Genomic DNA, 24408 nt, shown 5'->3' with positions numbered 1-24408 from the left:
AGAATTCATTTAGGGAACTATTTCAGACCATCGTTTTATTTTTTTTTTTTTTCCCTTTATCACAACATCTACAAGCAGTTCTGGTGAGTACTAGTGTCTGTTGCTGTTAACTGATGATGTGTGACATGGCATTAAATGGACGTGCTTAGTGACGAGTATCTTTTCTTTCTGCATAGCCGTACACCTGGTAATTGCCAGAACTCTGCTAGTGAAGTAGATCTTCTGGGTCCAAACCAGAATGGATCAGAGGGCTTAGCCCAGCTGGCAAGTACTAACGGTGCCAAGCCAGTGGAGGATTTCTCCAATATTGAGTCCCAGAGCGTCCCTCTGGATCCCATGGAGCATGTTGGTATGGAGCCTCTTCAGTTTGATTATTCTGGCACTCAAGTACCTGTGGACTCAGCCGCAGCCACCGTGGGGCTCTTTGATTACAATTCCCAACAGCAGGTAAAGAGTCAGCCGTTGGTCTAATTACTGTTCCAGTTCCTCCAAGAGAGTCATCATGGGGTTAGCACAAGCTCAGGCTCTTGGTTTGGAGAGAGGGATGGAGGAAGACTTGGAATGGTTTCATCACCTCTATGCCATCTATAGAGTGCTGCATGTGTCCTCCTAGGGAGCTTGAGGCAGGAGATCTACTTAACATGGGCATCTGAACAGCAGTCTTAAGGACCTCTAATAAACAGCAGTTAACAACAGCAATTTTCTGTGTATTAATCATTTTTAGCTTGAGTAAGTTTGTATTGGAGAAGAGCTTTAAATTAGTAAAAACTGCTAAACAAAAAAAACCCCTACCCTCAAGCCTTTAAAGTGACTTAATGGTCAAATGACTGTTTAGCCTTGGTGTTGCAGCCCTGCTTTGGGATGTCTGCAGTACTGAACCAGAGCAGACTGAAGGAATAATGAGTTTAAACTGGCTCACTCGCACTTGAGCGTGGTTTAAAACCTGAGGTCAGAGTCCAGTACTAGAAAACTTTTATCTCAGCCCAGTGAGTTTGTTTGACCTTTTCTCCCACGCAAGCGGCCCAGGCTTCTCATCCCGGACAAGTAACTTAAGTCCTTGCTTTGCTGTTGGCTTCTCTTGAATGCTGGGCCTAGATCCAACGATCGACTCGTAATCCACTCCTGTTCCTGCTAGTTTGGGTAATGATTGTAGACTTTTATTGTTTTCCTTTTGTAAGTATGATATCCCTCAAGAATAAAATCCTTTGTTGTAGCTGATTGCAAGAGTATGTAGCTAGCCCTGGGTTTCCTGAAATATCTGATCTTTTTTAGTGCCTGTTGGCACTCTGTAGTGAGGAGAGACCATTGCCAAGTTTGTGCTAAAGGCCTACCTTCAGAGAGTTATCATAGTATTAAAAGCAATGTAAATATCTGTGTTATAGCTTAATGGGCTGTTTTATTATATAGCATGTTTAAGAGGTTAATGATGGAAAAAATTTTAATGATTAAACTAAATAGCTGCTGTGTAGTTCAAATAGGGGAAGAAAAAAAAAAGCTAGTTTCAAGTCTTTGTCTTACTCTGTGGTGTAGGACCTTGAATGCAAGAATTAGTTTTAAACAATGAAACTTGTGTATTTTTTTAAAACAGTATGTTAGAGCTAACTAAGTGAACTCCTTTTTAAAGAACCATTAGGTATGGGAAAATAACTGCAGGAATGTGAAGCCTGTAATTTGTATTTTGTCTGTTAGTGTATTTTATTTAAATTAAGGCTCATTTACAAGTTCAAGTAGTTTTTATTTGTTTCTTCCAGCCTTTAAAAAATAGGATTTAAAATTTGGCATGTCTCGCACCTATCTAGAAATAAAAACGCTTGAAGTAAGGCTGACCTGGAAAGTGTGCCTATTTCAGAAGTGATTGCAGTACGGCTTTCTGGCTCTGGCCCTGTAGGGAGGCCTGGGGTTTTTTGTTTTCTTTCTATAAAGGGGATGGGTAATATCCATGTAGAGCTGATGTCATCTCCGTGTAATCATGCTTAAAACTCTTTGCTGGGTTGCCTGTGAAGCTGCAGTTCTCTCTCGTCTCTTTGAACTGTGATTTTTGGGGGAGAGCAGGAGGTCCTGGTGCTGTGAGCACAGCTGCCTGCCCACCCAGTTGCTCTGGCATGCTTAGCTCCCACCCAGGTCATGCTGAGAATAAGCAGGCCAGGCTGTATAATAAGGGCTGTTATTTTAGTTTCATCTTTGTTGCAATAGCTACTTACACCTACAGTAAATGCAAACCACAGGCTTTTGTAAGTGTAAGTGCTGTATTAAAGATAAGGATTCACTTTTCAGCCAAATGTGACCTCTCTCAGTGCACATTTGTGTAAATGCAATGTATCTTGGCACAGTGGTACCCATTTTCTTAATATATGATATCCAGCAGCCAGTGTTTCTTGGTATTGCTGTCTGCCAGTTACAGCTTGTATGAAAGAAATCTGTCTTTTGGCAGGATAGTTTTTTCCATTCAGTTGTCAGAAGGAAATACATCCTGAACAAAGGGATCTCGTTCTGTAAAAGTGTCTTTCTCGGTCTGTTGGGAAGCATCATATACTTTGAAGGGATTACAAGCAAGTACAGCTAGAAGCAATATTAAGAAAGGAAGGTCTTAACCACGTGTAATCTGATTAGAGATGTCAGATGTTTATATTGCAGCAGAAACTGGCTTACAGTAGTCTAATCTTACAATGTTCCCATAATTGTGTAATACAGATTGTGATGTTCTGGTTTCTTGGAATTCCCTTGATGAACTCCCCCACGTGTTATAAATGATACTTCATTTGTGTACATGTGTGAGAGAGGAAAATAGCCTCGCTTTTTGAAATGTCGAGTGATCCTGCTGAACTCCTCCAAAACTGTGTCAGTCATTTGTAGGTTTTCACTCTGAATGTGATTTCTAATAGGCTAAAATGCTCCGTGTGTACATTCTTAAAACTTCAGTCTCACGTTGTAAATTCCAGTTAAAACTGCTATTAGAAGAGGTTTCCTTTTTCCACTTACTGGAGCTCACAGTTTAATACTGATACATAGTTGAACCTTTGTTTCATATCCAGTAGGGTTCCAAATAAGATGACAAAAAGCTATTATGTGAGTTTTTACTTTTTGCTTTGCTTTCTGGACTATAGGTCTTTGCTGTCAGCAGATGGAGACCGTGCATTGAGGCTTTAATAACTCTTCCTAAATACGTAGAGTTGATGATTCCCAGAGCTCATGTGGTGTAGGGGCTTATCTGGCTAAGTAAAGCCTGAAATTGTGATCGTTTTTGTTGGCTCCACTTCCTTGTATATGCCACAGGCAGTATGAAATCTGCAGCTGCAGAAAGTTTTAGCTGTTCACATTGAGTTTCTTCTGGGTAAGTTGAGTCTAGAGTCTGGGTTTGAAGGCTTGCAGAAACTGCGATTTAAAGTGGGCAGAGGGAGAGGTGGCTGATTTGAGTCACTGTCAGAGTGCATGGCTTAGATACCAACATTTATCTGACCTTTCTTTGGAAGGGAATCTCTGTAAAGACTTGAGAGGAGGTCTGCTGCAGGCAGAAGGAATCCAGCCCTTCCTCATGCTTGTGAATGCACACTGTGAATGCAGAATGTTTGCATGTGGTTTTAAAGAAGCTCAAGAATATTGTCTAAGGAAGTAAGCATCACTAAGTTGGAGCTAAGTCGTTAGGTTTCTTTGACTTGAGGATGCAGACTTACTCTTGGTGATTTCTTGAGCAGATGAAAGAACTCTGCCCAGCTACTCTGTTCCTTATTCCTACTTTCTGTAATACCAGTAATTTTAGGTAAAGGAGCATCTTTTCAGTCTCCCTCTGAGTCTTCAGGTAGACTCTCAAGAGCTGCTGACAGCAGCTATTTGCAGAGCATTTTGGATACTGTGACTTGATTTCAGCACAAGGAAAAACGCACAAAGCTGGTGTGGGTCCTTGGCTGCTAAATTTGACTTCCAGACATACATCAGCTGTGCTCAGAAGAGGGGGAGAGAGCAAGCAGATAACAAAAAAAAATACAATAGCAGCAGATGAAATATTCATGCTTTGAGTAGTTGTGGATTTTTTTTTTTTTTGCTAGTACTTCTAATTTAAAAATGGATCATTGAGATGCATTTGGGAGGTGTGGAAGTCATCAGACATGTAAACTGAGCACAAGAAAAAGTATTTTCAGAGAAGATAAGTGCTTTTTTGCCTTTAAGACAGGCAACTAATAATCTAGCCATTTCCTCTGCTGTTCACCTTGGTGGAATACACATTAGCAGACTGGAAGAACAGATCCCAGGGTTGCAAAAGAATATGAAAATTAAAGGTTTTGGTGAAGTGTTTGCAGGTGAAGAAAGCTAAAATATTGGATTGCTGAACTCAATACAAAGGTAGAGCACAAAACCAAGGACGGCTGTTCTAGATGTATCTATACCGAGCAGTGAAGCAGTTCAGGGGATATATATTTTTTTGTCCATATCTGCCCATGGTGATCGGTTAATGAGATGTTGCTGGAGACTCCTACAGAGCCAGTATCCCTCATTCCATTTTCTGTAGGTCATGTTGTCCATGATGTCCTTGCTTTTTTAAACTAAAAGATGTCAGTAGAGCATGAAGTATTGTTGAATGACATGTTTAAAAAAAGAAAAAAGGAAAAGAAAAAAAAAAGTGTGTTCTGCATAAAGACTGCTAGGAGTGTTTTATGGCCCTCCCGTTGTTAGGCCCAGGGAGGTAATAAAGTAACCGTGGATTTGATATGTTTCTCCATAAGCAGCATTACGATACTCCTTGGATATATGGACAGGCCCCAATGTCTTAAGGGGTGAGCAATCTTTGGGGAAAACAGTGGTGACTGGGTTTTGGGCACACAGAAGATCAATTCTGGATCCCCCAAGTACTGAGTTTCCACATCCTGAATCTGATACTGATCCCTTACATGTTTTTTTTCTCCTTCTGAACTTGTAAAAAGAGAAGAAAATAGAGGTGGACTATCACCCATCTTTTTTTTTCAGTTTTTCTGCCTAAACAGTGCAGTTGCTCATCCTGCTCTCAGGAGAACCAACTCCAATTTTTGCCTATAAAAAACCCCATCCTAATTTTCTAAATGATTCCGTGCTTCTTCTTGATGGTTGTGAGTTTCTGCCAAAAATTTGGGCAGAATTATTATTGCTGCTTCTGACAGCTGAAGTAGCTCACTTGTCTTGTCTGAAAGGAGGGCAGAGATAACAGGTGTGAAAATTGAATGGCATTTAGGCCTATTTTTTCCAAGTGAGTGTAGAGAGAAAACATTTATCACAGCGGTTTTTGTGAAGTCATTCACACCTCAGAAATAATCACTTTTGGAAGTAAGTGGGGATGAACATTGCTTCTGAATAGTTTCAGAGTGGCTATTCAGGTTGTGTATCCTTGAATGTTTTAATTAGAGCTGAGCGATGGTCTGCTAATGGATTGGTTCAGGAAGTGTTTCATTTAGATAGAGGCATAGGAAGCTGGGGAAGTTAAGTTTTTTAGTAAGGATTTGGATGAATGAAAAAAACCAAATCAACCCCCTAAGCAAAAATACTTTGAAGACTAATGTGATCCTCTCTTTTTTTCTTACTGAGAATGGCAGTTCTCAATAACATTGCCCATTGCTCCGTAAGGTTGCAGTGAGCTGGCGAACTTGTACGTGCTTTGGATGACTTAACTAAAAAGTCCCCAGGTCTGGTTTCTGTCTGTGGTCAAAGCAGAATTTACACTTCGTGCCTGGATTCACATAGGAGATGCTGGAGATGGAAGGCTGGCAGGTAAAGGAAGCATTTTGTCCAGAGGTTTGTGAGCTGCTGAGGCTGGCATCCCATTTGGTGGCTCTTGAGCTGGCTGTGAAGCCGTCTTGAGTGTATCATCTCGCCCACACCTTGCTCTGCAGCCCATCTGCTGTCCTGCTTGCCACTTCAGACATCTGGGAGAGTTGCATGGGTTGTCTGCTGGTGTAACTGCAATTTCAGTGTAGTTAGTGTTGTTCAAGATCGGGAAGTGTTTGTGGCAGCTACTAGTGATCCACAGGCTGCAGTTAGGGGTTATGTGTTTGAGGAGTTGGGGAAAAAATGGCTTTCAGGCATTGTGCAGAGAACAACTGAGAAAACCCCAGCTGTGGTTTAGCTGTACTTTAGAAATATATTTTTTTTTCAGGTGGATTATCACAGGCAATTGATTTCAGAGGAGTTGTTTTTTTCAATTACTTTTGAAATATTTCTCTTTAAGGAGGAATATCTGTAGTTGTGAAAATAAATCTAGTGTAAAGGAATTGCTTTGAAAGGAAGTAAGAGAATGCTTTTTGTGCATGAGTAAAGGACCTTTTTTGTGCTTTTGTCCCTCTAGTTGTTCCAAAGACCGAATGCACTTGCTGTTCAACAACTAACAGCAGCACAGCAGCAGCAGTACGCGTTGGCAGCTGCTCATCAGCCTCACATAGGTAAGTATTGCATTTAATACATTACATTTTACTGGACTTCCGTTAATCCTCAGAATACGTTGGGAAAATACCAGGGGAAAAGGGTTGGTAGGTTTTAGAGAATCCTAAGTATGTTTTTGCAACTGGTAATTGACACACAAGCAGAAGTATATTGTTTGAAGATTTACTTGAAAAATTCTGGAGGTATATCTTGCACATTTCAAAAGCTCTAGAGCATGCATGTCTGGCAGGAGTAACACTCTTACCCTTGCTGAGAGTGCTGTTCAGTAATGAGAGCGTTTTGAAGTACTTGCTTGCTCTGAGTGAGGCATGAATTTGGGGTAAGTGGCACAGTGGAGTGAGGGGAAAAATGCACAATTCAATATACACCTAAATGTGCTTCCTGTGGTTCAGCTGTCTGGGGTCTGACTTTAACTTAAAGATGTAATTTATGCAAACACATGATTCATATTATTAAAACAGTATATATTAACTGGGAAGAAAGCACTTAATCCTGTGCATAGAAAAACAGGAGAACTGTAGAAGGGCTGCTCCTGGATGATTAAACTATCTTAGAGTTAAATGGTTTCAGCACAATAAGCAATTTAAGTGATAGTTCTTCCTACCCGAAAGCCCAATACAAATGTGTTGGGACTCTCCGGCCTCTCTGCAGTGCACTTGTGTGCTTATTGGAGTTCAGGGATAGACCTGAATTAAAATTATTTAGCTTTTTAACTTACTCCCCTTTACCTCCCGTCCACACCCCTCTCCCGCCCACTGGTAATTTCTCTAATGATTAAACTGTTTCCTTGCAGAGGAAGGTAATGCGTACACAGCAGTGATAGTGCCCTGCGATGTTGCCTGTACACTCCTGAGCTCCTTCCAAACTAATTAATTCAAGTACTGGTATTGTGTAGTGGGCATGGAACTCAGTAGGGTAAACTGGTTCTCCATCAACTTGCTATAGAAAATACAGAATAGTAACAAGGAATTAGATAATGTTAATATCTAGATGGTGTTAATAGTCACCTAAACAGTAAGGGTGTGTCTGTGCTGCAGATGTACCTGAGCAAGTATGGGTATTCTATATACGAGTACTTTACCACTTCAGCTTTACTTATGGGGCATTGCAACCTTGGAATTAGGTTTCCTTTATGTAAATTATATCCTCTGTAGATTGTTTATTAAGACTCTGGGAAACGCAGTGGTTGCTCATTCCCTATAAAAAACAACCTGTAAAAAGATTGAAAATACTAAAGCAACCTGAGCTTTTGTGTTCGCCAGCCAGGTAGCCAGAGGTGTTTTGGTAGGGCTTCAGTTCTAGTTAAGTTTGTTTTTACTGACAGGTATGTTTTCAGCAGGTTTAGCTCCTGCTGCCTTTGTCCCCAATCCGTACATCATCAGCGCCGCTCCACCAGGAACAGATCCGTATGCAGCCGGACTTGCAGCAGCTGCAACATTAGGTGAGATACTTCCAGTTGTCTGTGCATTTGTGACCGTTTTCTGTACCAAAACTGTTCTTGAGTCTGTGATTGTGAAAATTAAATATTAGTTCATTGTAATTTCTCTAGAGACATCGTTGTACATCAGTGAGTTGGAACACAATTTGTCTGGGAAACTGTATTTTCTGTAGATTAAATGTGATAATACTTGTATAACGCTTGCTATGGGCTCTGTGTCTGTTGAGGATAAACAACCAGAGCAAATCTGAAATAAAACACTTGCAGACATAAACGTTGCTACATGTTTGGGTTTTTTTGGTAACTGACAGTAGTGAGAGGTACCTTTTGAAAATATACTTATTAAATGCTAGAAAGATGGAAGATGTGTTTTCTTGCCAGGAAAGTTGTATTTCACTGCTGTTTAGCTTGACTTACTGTAGTGCATCCTGCAAATGATATCCTTCTCTTTTTCTAGAGTCTGTTAAGAATTTATGCTTTTTAGGTTCTTTAGGTAAAAACATCCCATGTCTGCTGTGAGGCTTATACTATGAATATGCAGTTTTCCAGATGGCAAGCAAAGATGGTGGCTCTTGTCTTCATGCAAGATCTTTCTCCCAAACACTCACGTATCAGTTTCCAAATTCTTGCCAACTGTCATAGCCAAAATTGTTGTATCTTGAGATGACAGCTCGGTAAAACAGCTTATCAGGCAGTCTGAAGAACACATTGTACGTTGAACTTTTGCTGCGTATGCCATAAAGTTCTTGCCTAAGCATTGAGGACAAAGGAGGAATGTACTTTCAGAAGAACGTTTTTATAACTATGCTTTTCTTTCCATGAGCCACGGGGAAAGGAAGCCTTCTACATTTTAAATAAAAACTGCTTAGTTCAGACTAGTGGTGATTTTTAGTGGAGCCTGCACGCTGTTGCCACACTCCACTTAAAACTTGTATACCCACTGCGAATCTCTTCCACTATGGGATAGCTCGTACCAAATCAAAACCATGAAACGTTGGTTGTACGTGAACATAGCGCTCTGCCAAACAGCGTTGTGGTTTGGTACGTGACTTTTCGGCATGTTTAACAGCTCTTACATAACCGCTGCTTAGCTTTTAAGCTTTGAGGCCAGTATCAGGTCAAGCTCTGCAATGGGATTTCAGCAACTGTTACCCAGTTGGATGGCATTTTTTAGTGGATCATATTGAAGTATGTAAAAAAATCAAGATTATAGTTTGAAGATGGGCTTTGCACCTTTTGGCTGTTGTGAATTTTGTACGCTGATTGCATAATAACAATGCAAGATTAAGTTTAGGTTAACAACATGTTGTTGGCAAACAAATGATGCTGTGATTAAATGGAAGCAAGCCAAGAGCTAGAGTACAGGGATATTCCTTATAGTCCAGGAATTGATAAACTATCATGTGATGATGAATGTGTGACAGTGAATGAATGACCTGAACTCTTGGTGGCAGATATAAGTAGGAAGCTTCCGTCAGGACTTAGCAGGGAAGAGGTGCTAGAACACTAGCAATTCCAGTTACAGTTAGAAGAGGTGCTTTGTAAACAAATACTATAAAAAGAGGATTCTGGTTGGCCTTTATGCATCACCTCAGTGCTTCTAAAGCTAGCGCTCATTCTTCAGTAACATGCTGAAGTTCAGTGGAGCAGGAGGTCAGCATCTTGATTTCATAGAAAGACCACATGTAACTGCTACCAGATTTCTAGGAAACAGCAAGTGTGTTTGTGACTTTTTTTTTTTTTTTCTTCTTCCTTTCTCTCAGCAGTATTAAAGCTGCAGTTGCCTGAATATCTGATTAGGGCCTTATAAATTTGAACTAGGAAATAACATACCCTAGGATACCTAAAGCATTCCAAAACTTGGCATCAGAATCTCTACTTGAATAATTTGTAAACTTTATGACTCTTGAAAGCAAAACAAAAGAATGTGTAATGCGCTGCAATGTACTTACAGTATTACACCACTGAGAAATACAAGTTACTTGATCTCGTTGGGCTTTGGACCCTAACAGCTAGAAATGGCAATATAACAAACTTCACTCCTTGTTGATGTTTGTTTTAGGAAAAGCACCTTTTCTGTCTATACTCGAGCTGTTTTGAAAGCCTTTTCTCTCTAATGACTGAGCGTAGCACTGAAGGGGCGTGGGGCAATTTAGATGTTTAGAGTTATGTATAAAGTCAGAAGGCCTCCCTGATGTGTATGGGAATGTTAAATTGGGAGGACTTAGAGAAGTTTATGAAATGGAAGAAATTAGTTTAGAGTTGTTGGTAGTTTATTGCTCACAGTTACTCTTAGAGTGAATGGGAAACTTTTGTGTGTTTTATGGCAGAGATAATTCTGTCAATTAAGATTCTGCCATTATGGCAGCTTTTTCATCATTGTAAGACTGTCAGCCCTGTGATAATACTCTTCTCTTCCCAACAATAGTAGCATTTTAAAGAACAAATTTGAATGCAGAGGGAAGTGCTTCCTAGACTCAAGAAAAAATCACTTGTGAGTTTAAACCATGGGAAAGATACTGCTGTCTTTAAAAAGTGTTGTGAAATTTGATAAAGATGTCACTCGAAAAAAAGAAATCTTGCCTTTTGTAAGACAAGTTGGGAAATGTTGATTCCCTCTGAGGTGGCGTGTTACAGGTAGAAAAGTGTTTCTGTTCTTTGTAGAGAAGTGGATGCTGGAATAATCTGCATACAGGAAAAACACAGTGCTCCTAGACTGAAGGTAGAGTCGGTTTGGATGTGTCTGCACTGTGCTTCTCAAGCTTGGGTTTCTTAGAAGCCTCATTCACTTGGTGCTGACCTGTGTCCCATGCAGAGCCAGCTCAGAGCTGGTGACAGGTATGGATGCATGCACATACCGCCTAGGACCGGGGTTTGGGGGAGCACGTGTCATGCAAGGGTGCCTCTCCTCTTCTTGATCTGTGCTGGCCCCAGGCGCTGTACGGCAGGGTTTGCATGGGGCTTCACTAGAGCCTTTTGAGTTCAGCTGTTTCTCACCCCCATCCCTAAAAAGACACCACTTCATGGATATCTGCGGTTGCCATACCGATAATTGTGAAGTGATGAGCTCACAAGTCGATAGTATTTGATAAAGTTGCTATCCACAGCCTTGCATTTTCAGATGTGAGGTTCTTGAGGCTGTTTAACCAGGTGGTCACTAAGTCCTCATCCTTGGCAAGAGGGGGCTGGCTCTTCCTGCAGAGAGCAAGTATGGCTTCTGCTTACAGAGATTTGAGTGTGAAGGCTGAGATTAAAAGCAAAAATTTTGTTATGAACACACTTACAGATGGATTTGCTAATGTTTCTTGAAAGGAATATTTGTGGGTGTCTGTGGCCAATGTGTGAGACGTAGTGGGAATATTTGATTTCAAAGGCACTAGAATGGCTTTTATTTTCTTGCGTATATGTATCTTTAATAAGTGTAAAAGCAGATGCAATATCTCCTGAAGTAAAGAAACACTCTGCGTGTTTTTATAAGTCTGGCAATGATGACACACTTGCCCTCACTGAGAACACTGTTCAATAATGAGCCTCACTGTGTGCTTAAATGAGCTGAGCCAGACTTGCAGCTCTTTTAAGCCCAGCCGCCTGCAAACTTCAAAGACTTTGCGTCTCCTCTTCTTTTAAACACCTAAGGCTTTTGCACATCTGATGAGCAACCTCGAACTAGGAAAAAACCCCATCTAGACTGCTTGTTTGATAATTAGAACTGAAAATAACCCAGAGAGATGCCCACATTTTGCCCAGATAAAGAGTATTGCAGCAACTTCCCAGTAGCCTAAGTGCAAACACAGACTAATTACTTGCATAAAACAGAGCAGTTGCAACTTTCCTTTTGAGTGCAGGAGGACCCTAGCAGTTGGCATCTGATCTGCAGTGACTGAATATAAACAGGTTATAATCCGCCAATTAGCTATGTGTCTCTAACTGCTTAGGTCAAGATAGGCAATACCCTTGTGGGACTCATTAATTTTCTGCAGGTTTTTTAATTGTAGCTATTGCTGTGCATGAATTTCCAGGTTGGAAGGTAAGAAACAAGTGGTTGCTCCTCCAAGACAAATCTGAGCAAGACAGACAAGTCACCTTCTCTGACTGATGGCAAACAGTAAATCCAGCAAGGCTGGATTTCGTGGCAGAGCTTTAGTGTGAGATACAAATCTGACTGTTCAGCATGTATTGCTAAGTGCCTAGCGTTAGACAGCAGACTACTTGTAACATCTCCCTGCTGTACGTAGTTGAGCATGTGTGTTAATGACACTACAAAATCCTAAATTTGGGGAAAGTACAGTGGTTAAAACCAAAATAATAAAGGAGAGTGACTATTACACTTTTGAAATAGGAATTTAATATTTGACATTAAATAGGAAATGAATGTCATGAAGTGTTGCTGAATCTCACCAGTCTGCAGTATTGATTGCAGGAGCAGTAGTTCATCCAGACTGAGATCCAGACGGTTGCACAGTGGATTGCTTTTGTATTATGTAGTAGCTCATTTGAGACAAACACATATTGCTGTATAAAAACCAAAAGAAAAAAGTACTTCCTGGATTTTTCCCTCTTTGAAATACCCAAGCTTAGACTCAGCAGTGTCTTTTTGCATCTTCTTTTTTACTGTCATCCTTCATTTTGGGGGCAATAGTTTTTAAGTCTCTTGGGGCAAACGCTCATAGTCTTTATGTGTGTTACACTTGCTCTCCTTACAGTGTCTTACTCTAAGACGTAACTTACAGCAATACTGAAATGACTTGGTTAGAACTCAAATGCTAACTGTCTCTCTTAAAATAGAAGCTATTTATACTCCATATAAGAACAAGTGTGTGGTTCATATACACTAAAGACTTGTTTATTCTACAGTGTCAAATATGACTGTGGCACTCTACCTTAAAAAGGCTAGCATGCCATAAGTTACTCTTATTGTGGGGAGGGAACCCGTGGGATAGGTGATGTATTTGAAAAGCAAAGGAAATACTTCTACTTTTCTGCTGACCTTTCCAAAAGATACAGAACAGACATATTAAAAAATATTATTGGATTCACATAACTGTTATTTGGTGGGAGGGACTCCACTGTTCAGCACAGAGTACTCGCTGCTTCCCCAGCATTATGCCAACTAGAATTATTTAAGGATATAGGCTGCTATTCTGCTATCGCCAAATTAAGTTTGCAGTGTCATGAGACTTGATAAAACACAATGAATCTTCAAAAGTTATGCTTTTTCTGGTACCCTCCAAGATTTTTTTTTTTTTTTTTAAAGCCTCTTAAGTTTGAGGAGGAGGGAATGTAAAAAGATACAGGATCATACAGCCTTTTATAGTGGTTTGCAAATGTGAAGTAGGTCTGAGTGGCTAGAAAAATAACATTTTAAACACTTGAGAATTTATGCTATCCAGCTGCAAAGAGGTTTTCTTAATTTATTGGGGAGCTAAATGACAGATGTTACTGAGCTGTGAATGTCAGCTGAGGTCAGAAGAGACTTGTATATCTCTGTGCTTAAACAAGTTTCCTTCTCTTTTGGTTAGAGATAAAGTTTTGTTCCTTCACTAAAAAATTAGGGCACAAAAATAAAACCATGGAATTTCAACAGGATCACTGGTAGCAGAATTTGACCTTATCCACTAAGGTAAAAGCAAGTAAAGATGAAATTTCAGGTCTGACTTCTAAGCTTTTTAAAAATGAATAATACAAATGCCAGAATCCCTCCGTATTTGCAAAGGATTTAAAGCAGATCACCTTGAAATAGGATTTGTTAAACCAAATATGACAAGCAGGTATTTTTGGTGACGGTTTGCTGTGTAATGCTTGTCACGCTACAGAAGCTCACTGATTCCCTTCACATTTTAGGTCCGGCAGTTGTTCCTCACCAGTACTATGGAGTTACGCCCTGGGGAGTTTATCCTGCCAGTCTCTTCCAGCAGCAAGCTGCCGCGGCTGCTGCTGCAACTAATTCAGCAAATCAGCAGACCACTCAGCAAACCCAGCAGGGCCAACAACAGGTAAGGGGTGGGATGCTTTGCACATCAAGTCATTTACAGGGAACACAGCAGCTTTGAAGATTTCTGATTGTTTTTTTCAATGACCGCTCCTGACACTCAGTTGTAATTGAGGAAGAGAGCCTTTGATCTCTCTTGAAAAAAGAAGAAACATCTGTACATTCTGTTATGTCATTTACGCATCACGCACATGGAGGATAGCGCACGTACATTTGTGGTGGTGAATTATTGCGTGTTAATGCTTTGGAAAAAAATTAATCAGTTTATGAACACTGCTGAGCGACACAGTAGCAAACACATGCCGTTGGCGTGCGAGTGGAAATCATCATCTTGCAATCTGTTTTTGTGCCCATCACTGCAACTTGAAGGCCATGGAGGAGATGATAATGTGTGTCAAATACTAAATGTCAGGAAGTGTGTTCTTATCTTCAGGGCGCTGTCCAGTATAGGATGCTTTTTGTGGTGAAGACTAGCTTTAAAAGGGTCAAAATAACAGCAAAATGAATTAGTTTGCTATCCATGTGAGGACTTGAAGACAAAAGATCAGTGCAAAAAGAAAACATTGAATTTGCTATTTTTATAAGGCAAACTGCAGCTGTTTTGCTTTAGTCTACGCAAAAATTTGGAGAATTTGACACCTAAAGGGACGAAATTAATCAAGTTAGTGAAGGATCTCTTTAAGTGTGTTAGAGATGAATATTGAGACAGGTATCTGTTGTTTAAATGGTATTTGCTTTTTAAAAAAACAAACAATGAAGAGGGCACACTGGGGGCTGATAAGGGGAACTTTTTCCTTACATATTTTGTAAATGAGGTGTGCTTTCTGGGGTTTGCACCATCCACCTCTTCTGTCTTAATCCCTTGGCAGTGACAGCATATTAGATTATATAGCCTGTACTTTTTCTTTTGTCAAAAATTGTTATGCATCTTTGTGATGAATCACTATGTAATTTCTTGTTCAGTTTTGTTGTTTGTTTCCCCACATACACACTTGGAATTTAACTACGTTAATTTTCCTAACTTCAGTTAGGTAAAATAAGCATTTTAAAGGTCTGGTATTTAATCATAGTGGTACCTCTGACGTAGATGACACAAATGTGAATCTAGCAACTACTGGAGCAGAAGGTGGAAACTGAGAGGCTAGTATGAGAATTAATAGGGAACAATAACGAAAAGCCATCCTAAATGTTTTATGAAGTTGTATGGGAGTGCAAATTGTTAGTTTGGTATTTAAATCAGCATTTAAAAAAAAAAAATCCAAACTTTCAAACTAAACTGATGGTTGCTGAACCTGTGTAATTAGTTAAATGCTAGAGGCATCCAAGCACCCTTATTTTGGTTCTTATTCCCCTTGGACACATGGTTGGATATACTCTACTTTTCTCCTTTCAGACCTCCGAAGGGCCCGTAGGATGGGTGTCAAGCAGCGGACTTGGGCTTCTGTTACCTGGCCAGCTCTCTGGCACAACCCCAGATAATTTGTCTAGTATTTGGTTAAGCACTGGTCCTTGGCTGATGTTGGCTTTATACAGTTTTGTCAGTCTCTCTCCCATGTTACTTCCTGCTTGGAAGCAAAATGGGTTTGCTATCGTACTGAAAAGTGAGGTGGCTCCTTTCTCATAGTAACACAAAGCCTTCCTTTCTGGTCCTCCTGTGTTTGAGATAGTAATTATAGAAGATAGCAATTGGCAGCTGAATTTATTAGCTTCTGCTTTGAAAACAAAACCCAGTGTTTGGTAGTATTATAAGGCCTTTTCAGATAATAAAAGCAGTGATGTTTCACAACAATGATTCTGGACCAGTGATCAGGAGGAGAACACTTTGCTCCTGACAAAGTTAATCATCAAACCTCCCCACCTGGCAGGTCACAGACAGGAGCGTGTTGAACAGACCTCCTGCATGCACCCGTGCACACAGGTAAAACGGCCTTAAGAGTGTGTAAAAGCCATTTATGCTTCGGCATTCAAACTGGGAACCTTTCCCTATAAGGAAGGTGTGTGCTAAAATGCTTCTGCAAAGACTTAGGCTATTAAAATAAAAAATATCAATCATCAGTAGCCTTTATAGTATTTTTCATTACTTTTATAGCCATGCAGCAGACATGAGTGGGAATCGTGGGTATTGTTTTTAATGCAAACCTTACATCCGTAAGGGGATCCAGTGTGTATTTTTTTTAATGAAATTTTTCTGAAAAGTAGTGAGGCAAACATTTTGGAAAGCTAGAGCGATGATTAAGGACAGTTGATTTTTGATGCTTACGACATCTTAATAGCTTATTTATAAAAAACGCCAACATTTCACTTCCTGCAGCCTGCCATCCATCGCGTATATTCGGTACAGCGCCCTTGCACAATGCGTGCTTACTGAGCAGCTGCAACTTGTGAGACTCCCTAGGCTGAAGAGTTCACATTCAGGCTTTGACAGCAATAGCAAACTCTGGGATGCATGTCTAAATCAGTTAACTTCAGGATCCTCTCCCAGTCTCTCAATGCACAAAGTCATTTTTTCCTTTCAATAAGTTTATCGGGTGAACACGCACAATGTTACCTTTTGCAACAAGGCATGCTGAGTACCAAAGGATGGCTTTTTTAATAAGCTGACCTCGCTTGTGGGTGCAGACTCTTGCATCACCACTTTGAGTAAAAGGCTTTTGCAAACAAAGCCTGTCACAGGTAATTACAGGAAAGGTCAGTTTGCCATCTTCCCTTTTGAGAGCAACATGTGCTTAAACCACAAGAGCTACATATAAAAGATGGTGTGTGATCTTCGGTCATTATTTCTGATGAGTAAGTGTCATGTCACTGGGTCGCTGTTTTCTGTGGGGGCTGGCAGCTTGGAAAAACCCATGTCACCTTGTGTCATCAGCGCCAGCTCTTAAGTCGGGCTTTTTAAGTTTCTGCTCAAGTGGGCTTTCAGTGGTGCTTTTGTGGTAGAGACCAAATGTCTGGGATGGGGCAGATAGCTTGCAAACAATTCTAATAAGGATGAGTATTGAAGGTATATCAAGAAATGAAAGAGGTCAGGTGATGAAGCTCTTCCAGATTATGCTCAGTAAGCCTGAGAGGGGATGTATTATTTAAATTGGGTCTTCTGCATTTACCCGTGGTAGTAGTGTCAAAGCTTGTGGTGAAGGCAGCTCTGTCCTGAGTAAAGGGGAGGGGTTGTCACATACTAGTTGTGCAAGAACTTCAACTAGACTGATGCGGATGCTCCTGCAAGTGTCTGGTGATTGCGGCTTGCTTCTGGGTCCCAAAATAAACAGATCGATGTTCCTCTGTCTTCTCCAGGTTCTCCGCGGAGGGGCCAGTCAGCGTCCTTTGACCCCAAATCAGAACCAGCAGGGACAGCAGACTGATCCGCTGGTGGCTGCTGCAGCCGTCAATTCTGCTCTTGCCTTTGGACAAGGGCTGGCAGCGGGGATGCCAGGTAGGGGCTCTGAGGGAGCTGCAATTTCTCCAGTGCCCAAGGAGATCTAAGAAAATTATATCTTGTGTCTCTGCATGGTGTCACATTTGGCTGGCATTCAGCAGTGGGGGTTTTTTTATTGTCTTCTGGTTTTAATCTGTGGGTATAGAAGGCACTTTTGAGAGGCTGTTAGACGGTGAACCTAACTACCTATGCAGCATTTAAGTTAAATCAAGGTTTAGGTCCCTGTTCCACAGATGAAAACAAATGTCATCAACCGTATTGCTGTATGGGTGCATTAGTTGCTTGCATACTCAAAAGAATTGATGGCCCCTATTGGAAGTTGCTTTCATTTTTTTCTGTGGATCATGCTAGCTTATGTGATCTTTATTTTAAAGCCTCAGAGGTATCTTAGTCCCATTCATTAGCCTTGTCTTTCTATCCCTGCCAGGTGCTTGACTTTAACAGGATAAGGACTTCCCCTTCATAATTTCTTCCAGGCAAATACTAGTGGCTTAAAAACAAGAAAAGAAAATGGATAAAAGGAAGCAGGGTTTTATTGTTATTTGTAATTCTACAAGAGAGAAGCTACTGTATGAATTTTAGCTCTGATCCATGAGGCTGTGTGGTACAAATGCTTTTGACATTCAGTTATACAGAATATTATTGTAATGGCAAAGGGCAAACGTAAGTATTTCTCTGAATAATGCGCAAGTATGTCCCACTGGTCAAATATAAGATAACAGGATTATTTCGACCCCAGGTGTCCTCACTGGAAGTGTCACATGCTTGTTACACAGGATTTTTCTATTATTTAAGAAGAATGTTGCTGTATTAAGTTACAGAATGAACTATAACATGCATGTTTCCAAGCAATCTGCAGGTTTCCTTAAATCTGCTTTATTGGGGGCTTGGGTGTTATATTTGCAAAGCAAATAATCACAGAAAGCATTCTGTTTGTGACCCCACCTTGGAGAACCATGCACTTTTTCTTCAAAGTTTTATTTAACCGTACAATTACATAGCAAGGTACCTAAGTAGCTATATACTACTGAAAGTCTTTTGCTTTGTGTATCACCAACATATTTGATTTACGAGTTTTTATGTATGTTAAAGTATGCTTTATGATACATACCTTCAAAAATACATAACTTTAAGTTCCATGTCTTGTTGGCATGTGTGTGCACATTGAACAACTTCAGCATACAGTGGGAGAGTTGGAAGTGCAGTGTGTTCACATATATGAAAACTCCCAGCACATGTCATACAAAAGCGCTATTTCTTTTTCCTTATAAGTATTTTAAGACCTTTTTTTATCCATATAACTGAATTTACGCAGAGGGCAATGCTAGTGTAGTAGTTTGGGGGGGGAGGGGAAATGTCTTCTCTACCTGAAAGTCTTACTAGTGTCAAGTCGTAGGCTGTTAATACAGATTTTTCTTTTTTTTTTTTTCCAAGAGAAGCAGAACTATTGTTGCTTTTTCCATTCAGATTATCCTTTAAAAATCCTTTTGCACTGTACTTGTCTGAAGACAATTGATCTGCCGTGTGTTGCGTTGCTTGTTACCTTACCTGTGCACCTGTAATTTGCCTCTTCAGGTTACCCAGTGCTGGCTCCTGCTGCTTACTATGACCAAACAGGTGCTCTAGTGGTGAATGCGGGGGCCAGGAACGGGCTGGGGGCCCCCGTCCGTCTGGTAGCCCCCGCTCCAGTCATTATCAGCTCCTCCGCGGCGCAAGCAGGTGAGTCCCAGGCCGTCAAGTGAAAATTGGCTCCGTCCCTGGCAGAGCGTGGAACTGAAATCCTCCAGGCTTTGCTGGCAATGATGACACACTTGCCCTCACTGAGATCCATTGCGGGGATTGTTGTTGAGAACATCCTCTGTGCTCACTGTGGGCTGAGCCTCCAGAACAGCCTCAGAGGTAGCGTCGCATAAACTCTATTAATAATTTTGCAGAGTTTCATGACAGTTATTTAAATTTGTCTGCTGGCATCTAGTTTCCCACGTAATAAAAGGTTTTAGCCTGTGTCGAATTCCCAAATGATCACCTTGCGTAAAATGTTACATGCCTGGCCTTTGCCATGAGTTGTTTCGAGTTTTATTAGGGTTCTTTGGGAGTTCAAGGCTTCAAAAGGATTTTTTCAGCCAGAATCTGTGCGTGTAAGCAGTCTTTGCCAGTGTTAGTAACAGATTACGAAATGGGCCTTTTAATTGTTTCATTGTAGCTCTTGTTTATTTTGCTTTTTCTTTTACTTTGGAACTGGCTGAAAAACAAAAGTACTTGGTTTTGATGTTTTTAGCACCGCAGAATTGCGTTTCATGTGCTAAAGGACAATTTTGCATATTTCAAAACTTGTGTTTCTTAATTGGATATTGCTAAGTGTGTGGCTGTATTGATTTGAATCTTAGATCTTGGGAGAAAGGGAACATTTTTGTGTGTTTGATCTATGTAATACAAGCAGCAGTAATAGTAACTAGGCAATGTTGGTATTCAGTGGCTCTGTGCAAGACTTCCGGAGCTCAGATACAAAGTCAAGAGACTTTATGCAGAGTTTGATGCGAAAGGGAGATTTTCATCCTGAGAGGAAAGAAAAAAAATCTATAGTAAATAAAAGGATCCTGCTAAGTTTTAACTTCCAAAACTGCTACGAAAATGAATTTTTTCAGTCTATGCTTCCAACTACTTTCTCTTCAGCGGTTGCAGCAGCTGCAGCTTCAGCCAACGGTGCAGCGGGTGGCCTGGCAGGAACAACAAATGGACCATTTCGCCCTCTAGGAACTCAGCAGCCCCAACCCCAGCCCCAGCAACAGCCCACCAACAACTTGGCATCCAGCTCATTTTACGGCAACAACTCTCTCAGCAGCAATTCCCAGAGCAGCTCACTCTTTTCTCAGGGCTCTGCCCAGCCTGCCAACACTTCCCTGGGATTCGGAAGCAGCAGCTCTCTTGGTGCCACGCTGGGGTCTGCGCTGGGAGGATTTGGGACAGCAGGTAAGAACAGCAGCTTCTTCATGGGGAAAAAGGAGAGAAGCAGGTAGCTCCCAATGCAGCTAGTTGGCCTGCGAGCCGCTGGAGCTGGCGCTGGTGCACCAAGCTGCTGAGCCCTCCTTTTCATCCATTTGAGGTTAAATGGAAATTTTCCTTTAGGGACTACTTTGGCTTTCAAAATCTGCAGTGCTTTCTGGTGAAAATTCTTCTAGTAGATGATATAATTAGAAGTACCAAAGTAGTGAATTCGTTTTGTAATACATATTATCAGGTGTCCCCTTGTTGATACGGTTTAAGTTTTTAAACAGCTTTGGATTTCCTTGCCTTTACCTGCATGTGCTTGGTGGAGATACTGGACTACAGGAACTGGGTCCAGAGTGGTATCCATCCATGTGCTCTTACCTCAGAATAATGGCTGAGTAACTTCATGATTTTAAAATAGCTGATCTGAGGTGGTTTCCATGTTTTATTCTGGGAATTGTTTCTATTGTACACCAAAAAAAGTCACTTATTGTGCTTGCAAGAAATGCTATGTACATGGTTTGTTTTGATTTGTTTGTCAGGTGGTTGGAGACAAAGATCTCTTTTCAGAATAAAACCAAATCAGAAAGATGTCTGTGGGTTGGGGTTTTCTTCCTTGGGTTTGGGTTTTTTTGAAGTAGAACAATTGTTTTAATTACTGCTTAGTCTCAGAGGTAGTAATTATGTCCTGAACTTTCCTGCTTTCATCAGCATGAAGGGCAAGTTAAAACATGCCTTTTGAACCTGCTTCATCAGAAAAGACTGAGAGGCATACTGTCACTGCATCAAATCACAGTTTTAAATAAAAGGTATTCTAAATATTTTTCTTAAACCCAGTCTGAGAATTTGAACCATCTTGGATTCAGGTAAACACAGCATTTGCTCCTTTCATTTCAGTTTGTTTAACTAATTGAATTCAATTAATAGTTTGCTCAGTGCCAAGATGCACAGACTTGTTTGCCCTCAATCAATGAATAAAAATGTGAGGCTGTTGCCTCTAGAACTTGTGTGCAGTCATGAAAAATGATTAGTTCATTACAGTTAACAATTCCACTATTTATTAAACAAGATTTTAACACAAAATTGATTTTTTTCCTCAAGTTGACAGTGCATTTAAAGAGTTCGTATTTGACTATCAAGACAACTCTTTGAAAATATGTTGGGTTTATGTGTTAAACTGAATTCTGATTTCTATCTCAATAAAGCTTGGTGCAAACAGCAGCTGTTTTCTAATATAATGAAAGGTGAGCACAAGGATTTCAAGTAAATGTACACGAAGCTGTACATGCTCTTAAGTAAACATGAATAGATAAAATCTCATGTTGGATTTGTTTTAGCTCTAATGGCCAAAGAATAAATACGAGGCAATGCTTGTAGGGCAGTCTAATATCTTCTGTTAAACTAAGTGATATGCTTAGGGGAAAAGAACTTTGAAGTATGCAAACCTTCTTCTGAAGGTTCAGAAGCAAAGTGCGAGTGTTTGTGTCCAAAAGCCAACGAGTTCACTTCATTTCATTCTGTCACTTCCCTTAGGTAGATTTTTATCTTCTTGATCTTTCTGCTTGTAGAGTTTTGGAGCTGTATTTCTCAATGTGTTCTATTGGTACAAAACCTACAAAACTATACATGCAAAGACAGGATTCAATCTAATTTTTTAAATCAAGGATTTCTGCTTGATCATTAACAACGTGGTTTTAATTAATGCATTTCATTTGGGCACACGCAACACCCTTAGGAAAACAACAGCCTGGTGCAATGCAGTTGTTAATAGGTGCCGTTGTACTGGCTCTCCAGCTATCCAGTTGTCTCGGGCAGCTTGTTGACATCACCCAATTATACTCTCTTCCTCTTTACAGTTGCTAACTCCAACACGGGCAGTGGCTCCCGCCGAGACTCCCTTACAGGGAGCAGTGACCTGTACAAGAGGACATCCAGCAGTTTGACACCTATAGGTCACAGTTTTTATAATGGCCTTGGCTTTTCCTCCTCTCCTGGACCTGTGGGAATGCCTCTGCCCAGCCAAGGACCTGGCCACTCTCAGACTCCACCGCCTTCCTTATCTTCACATGGATCGTCTTCAAGTTTAAACCTGGGTAAGAGCCACGGTGCCACTGTCCTGGCACTGCAGGTTACTGCTCTGCTGTCCCTTGGTGCAGAGATGTGAACACCCCACTGCTGGGTAGGTGAGGTACCTGCTGCCTGGTTGCTGCTCTTACTCCTGTGGCAGGGTCCCTGCTTTTGCAGAAGAAGTAGGTGAAACACTGAAGCAGGAGTTGTAGCGCCTATGTTACGTGTTTGTCTCTTGCAGTAGCTCAGCTGTTTAACAGGAAGGTTTATGTATTGCCTCCTTGTTTCCTATCTCTACATTACAGATAACAACATTTCCAAGTGTTTGAAAAACAAACTGGCTTTCTTGCGCAGACCTTGGTAACAGCACCAATTGTTTGTTATCCTTGAATAAAATAGATATGTAGGGCTGATCCTTAAACTTGTCAAATGTTTTAAAATAGCCATTAAGTTTTCAATAATAAATTAATAAGCTTAGAATACAGTTTCATCTTTTAACCAAAATATGCAATGTTATCTGGAGCACTACTTAGCTTTTAGCTGAGGATTTTGTGAGTTTGCTTTTGAAATTTTCCCATCAATGTGGCCTTATCAAAAGCGCATTAGTGCATGGGAGAGGCTTTCTTAATCTTGGTAAGATACATTACTTTATGCAAACTACATCTTCTGGAAGAGCTTCTAGTTAGCCCAGAGCTCTTACATATAATAAAGTAAATCTTTAAAATAAATGAAGCAAATACTAAATAATAAAGCAATGCTCATCTGACCTTCCTGAAGTGTTCATTTCCAGGCCTCATAAAGAAACAAGATAGGTTATTCGTTGCATCTGCACCAGGTGCTTAAAAAATCACCTTGTTTTGGTTCTGTCACATGTCTGTCTGGATTTAACAAAACTTTTGGTTATCAGAACATTTTCCATACATATACACACACTCATCAAATACTATATTGATCATGTTTATTACATGCATGTGTGATAAATTTGATGCTGGCTAAAGGTTAGCATGGAATAGTAATAAATGTGATTTTTTGAGATCAAGTTTAGATTTACCATCTTTCCTTGTTCAGAACTTTAATAGAATTCGAAGGCTTTTTAGCTTTATTTATGCAGCTGTACAGTCCTTAAGCTGACAGTTAAATAGCTACAATAAATTAATGCTGAAGACTAACCAGATTCCAAATCTGGCACTAGAAAAAGTCTGTTTCCCCTGCAGGCAAACAAAAGAATGAATCTTAAAAACTGGATCAGAGAGGTTAATCTGTTTGAGAACAAACTCTGGAAAGGAAGTGGAGTTACCATTTACATAAATGGTAACCCAGAGCAGTTAGCATGGGTCTTCCCATCTTGACAAAATATTCCTCTCCTTGTAGCCAGGTTTCCTCTGTGGCTGATTCTGCTTGGTACACAAAAAAAAAAAATCTCACGTAGAATAGCTCTGCATTTGTGTGTTTTTCACCTTGAAATCTGTAAAAGATAATTTTATTTTTTAAAGTTTCTCTTTCACCTGTAATGGAAGACAGTGTTAAATGTAGTTTAGTTTCCTTTATTTGTAAAATAAGTTTTAATATTATAAAAACAGCACAGGCATTGTTTTTCCTTATAAGAAGCTTGAGGGTGATTCCTTTTCTATTTGGAGTGATATCAGAAGTGGTTTGTGATAAAGAGGATGAGGAGTATTTGTAAATATCTAAAAATGAAAGGACAGATGGGAACACCCAAACGTATTGTTTGCAAAAAGGGCAATTAGAGCAGTTGGGTTTAGAACCACGTCCTACCACCGTGTTACATGGAGGAAGATAACCTGGGAGAGTCACTTCAAGTAACTTTGATTTCAGGGTTACGTAAAGACCTAAGAAGTTGGCATTAAATCTGACTTGCAATCAGCAAATCTATGGTTAAACGCAGTGTAAGTTGTGGGTTTGACTTTGTCATGTCTCATGGATGCGCAAGTCAATCATTTGTTGGGTTGGTGATGTGTGCAAAGATTCAGCTCTGGCTCTTCAGGCTTTCTGAAAGCTCATAGCTGTGAAAAATGGTGTGTATTTATCAAGCTAGGTTTTTTTCTAGTGTTGTAAAGTGACCTTGTAAAACGT

At 40.3% G+C, this 24408-nt stretch overlaps 1 protein-coding gene and 1 non-coding gene across 13 annotated transcripts in view; both read left to right on the top strand.

The window, feature by feature from the left end:
* PUM1 (pumilio RNA binding family member 1) overlaps positions 1-24408 on the top strand; it is a 77923-nt gene that overhangs the window by 37066 nt on the left and 16449 nt on the right. For 9 of the 12 annotated variants that reach the window (XR_008238825.1, XM_052811859.1, XM_052811850.1 and 6 more), the window contains 8 exons: positions 177-447; positions 6308-6401; positions 7727-7843; positions 13682-13833; positions 17118-17256; positions 18835-18978; positions 19933-20229; positions 22104-22340. Coding sequence is in view for 11 of the 12 variants with exons in the window: in XM_052811859.1 (XP_052667819.1) it covers positions 177-447; positions 6308-6401; positions 7727-7843; positions 13682-13833; positions 17118-17256; positions 18835-18978; positions 19933-20229; positions 22104-22340 (1451 nt within the window). In the remaining variant the exon portion in view is untranslated. The remainder of the gene's footprint in view (positions 1-176; positions 448-6307; positions 6402-7726; positions 7844-13681; positions 13834-17117; positions 17257-18834; positions 18979-19932; positions 20230-22103; positions 22341-24408) is intronic. The other 3 variants (XM_052811854.1, XM_052811853.1, XM_052811852.1) reach the window with 2 other exon arrangements.
* LOC128153173 (small nucleolar RNA SNORD103/SNORD85) lies at positions 11319-11402 on the top strand. The gene has a single exon (XR_008238869.1). It is a non-coding gene; the product is annotated as a small nucleolar RNA SNORD103/SNORD85 (small nucleolar RNA).

This window comes from Harpia harpyja, chromosome 16, assembly GCF_026419915.1.
Source record: "Harpia harpyja isolate bHarHar1 chromosome 16, bHarHar1 primary haplotype, whole genome shotgun sequence".
Taxonomy (NCBI): Eukaryota; Metazoa; Chordata; class Aves; order Accipitriformes; family Accipitridae; genus Harpia; species Harpia harpyja.
This window is presented reverse-complemented; position numbering and strand designations above follow the sequence as displayed.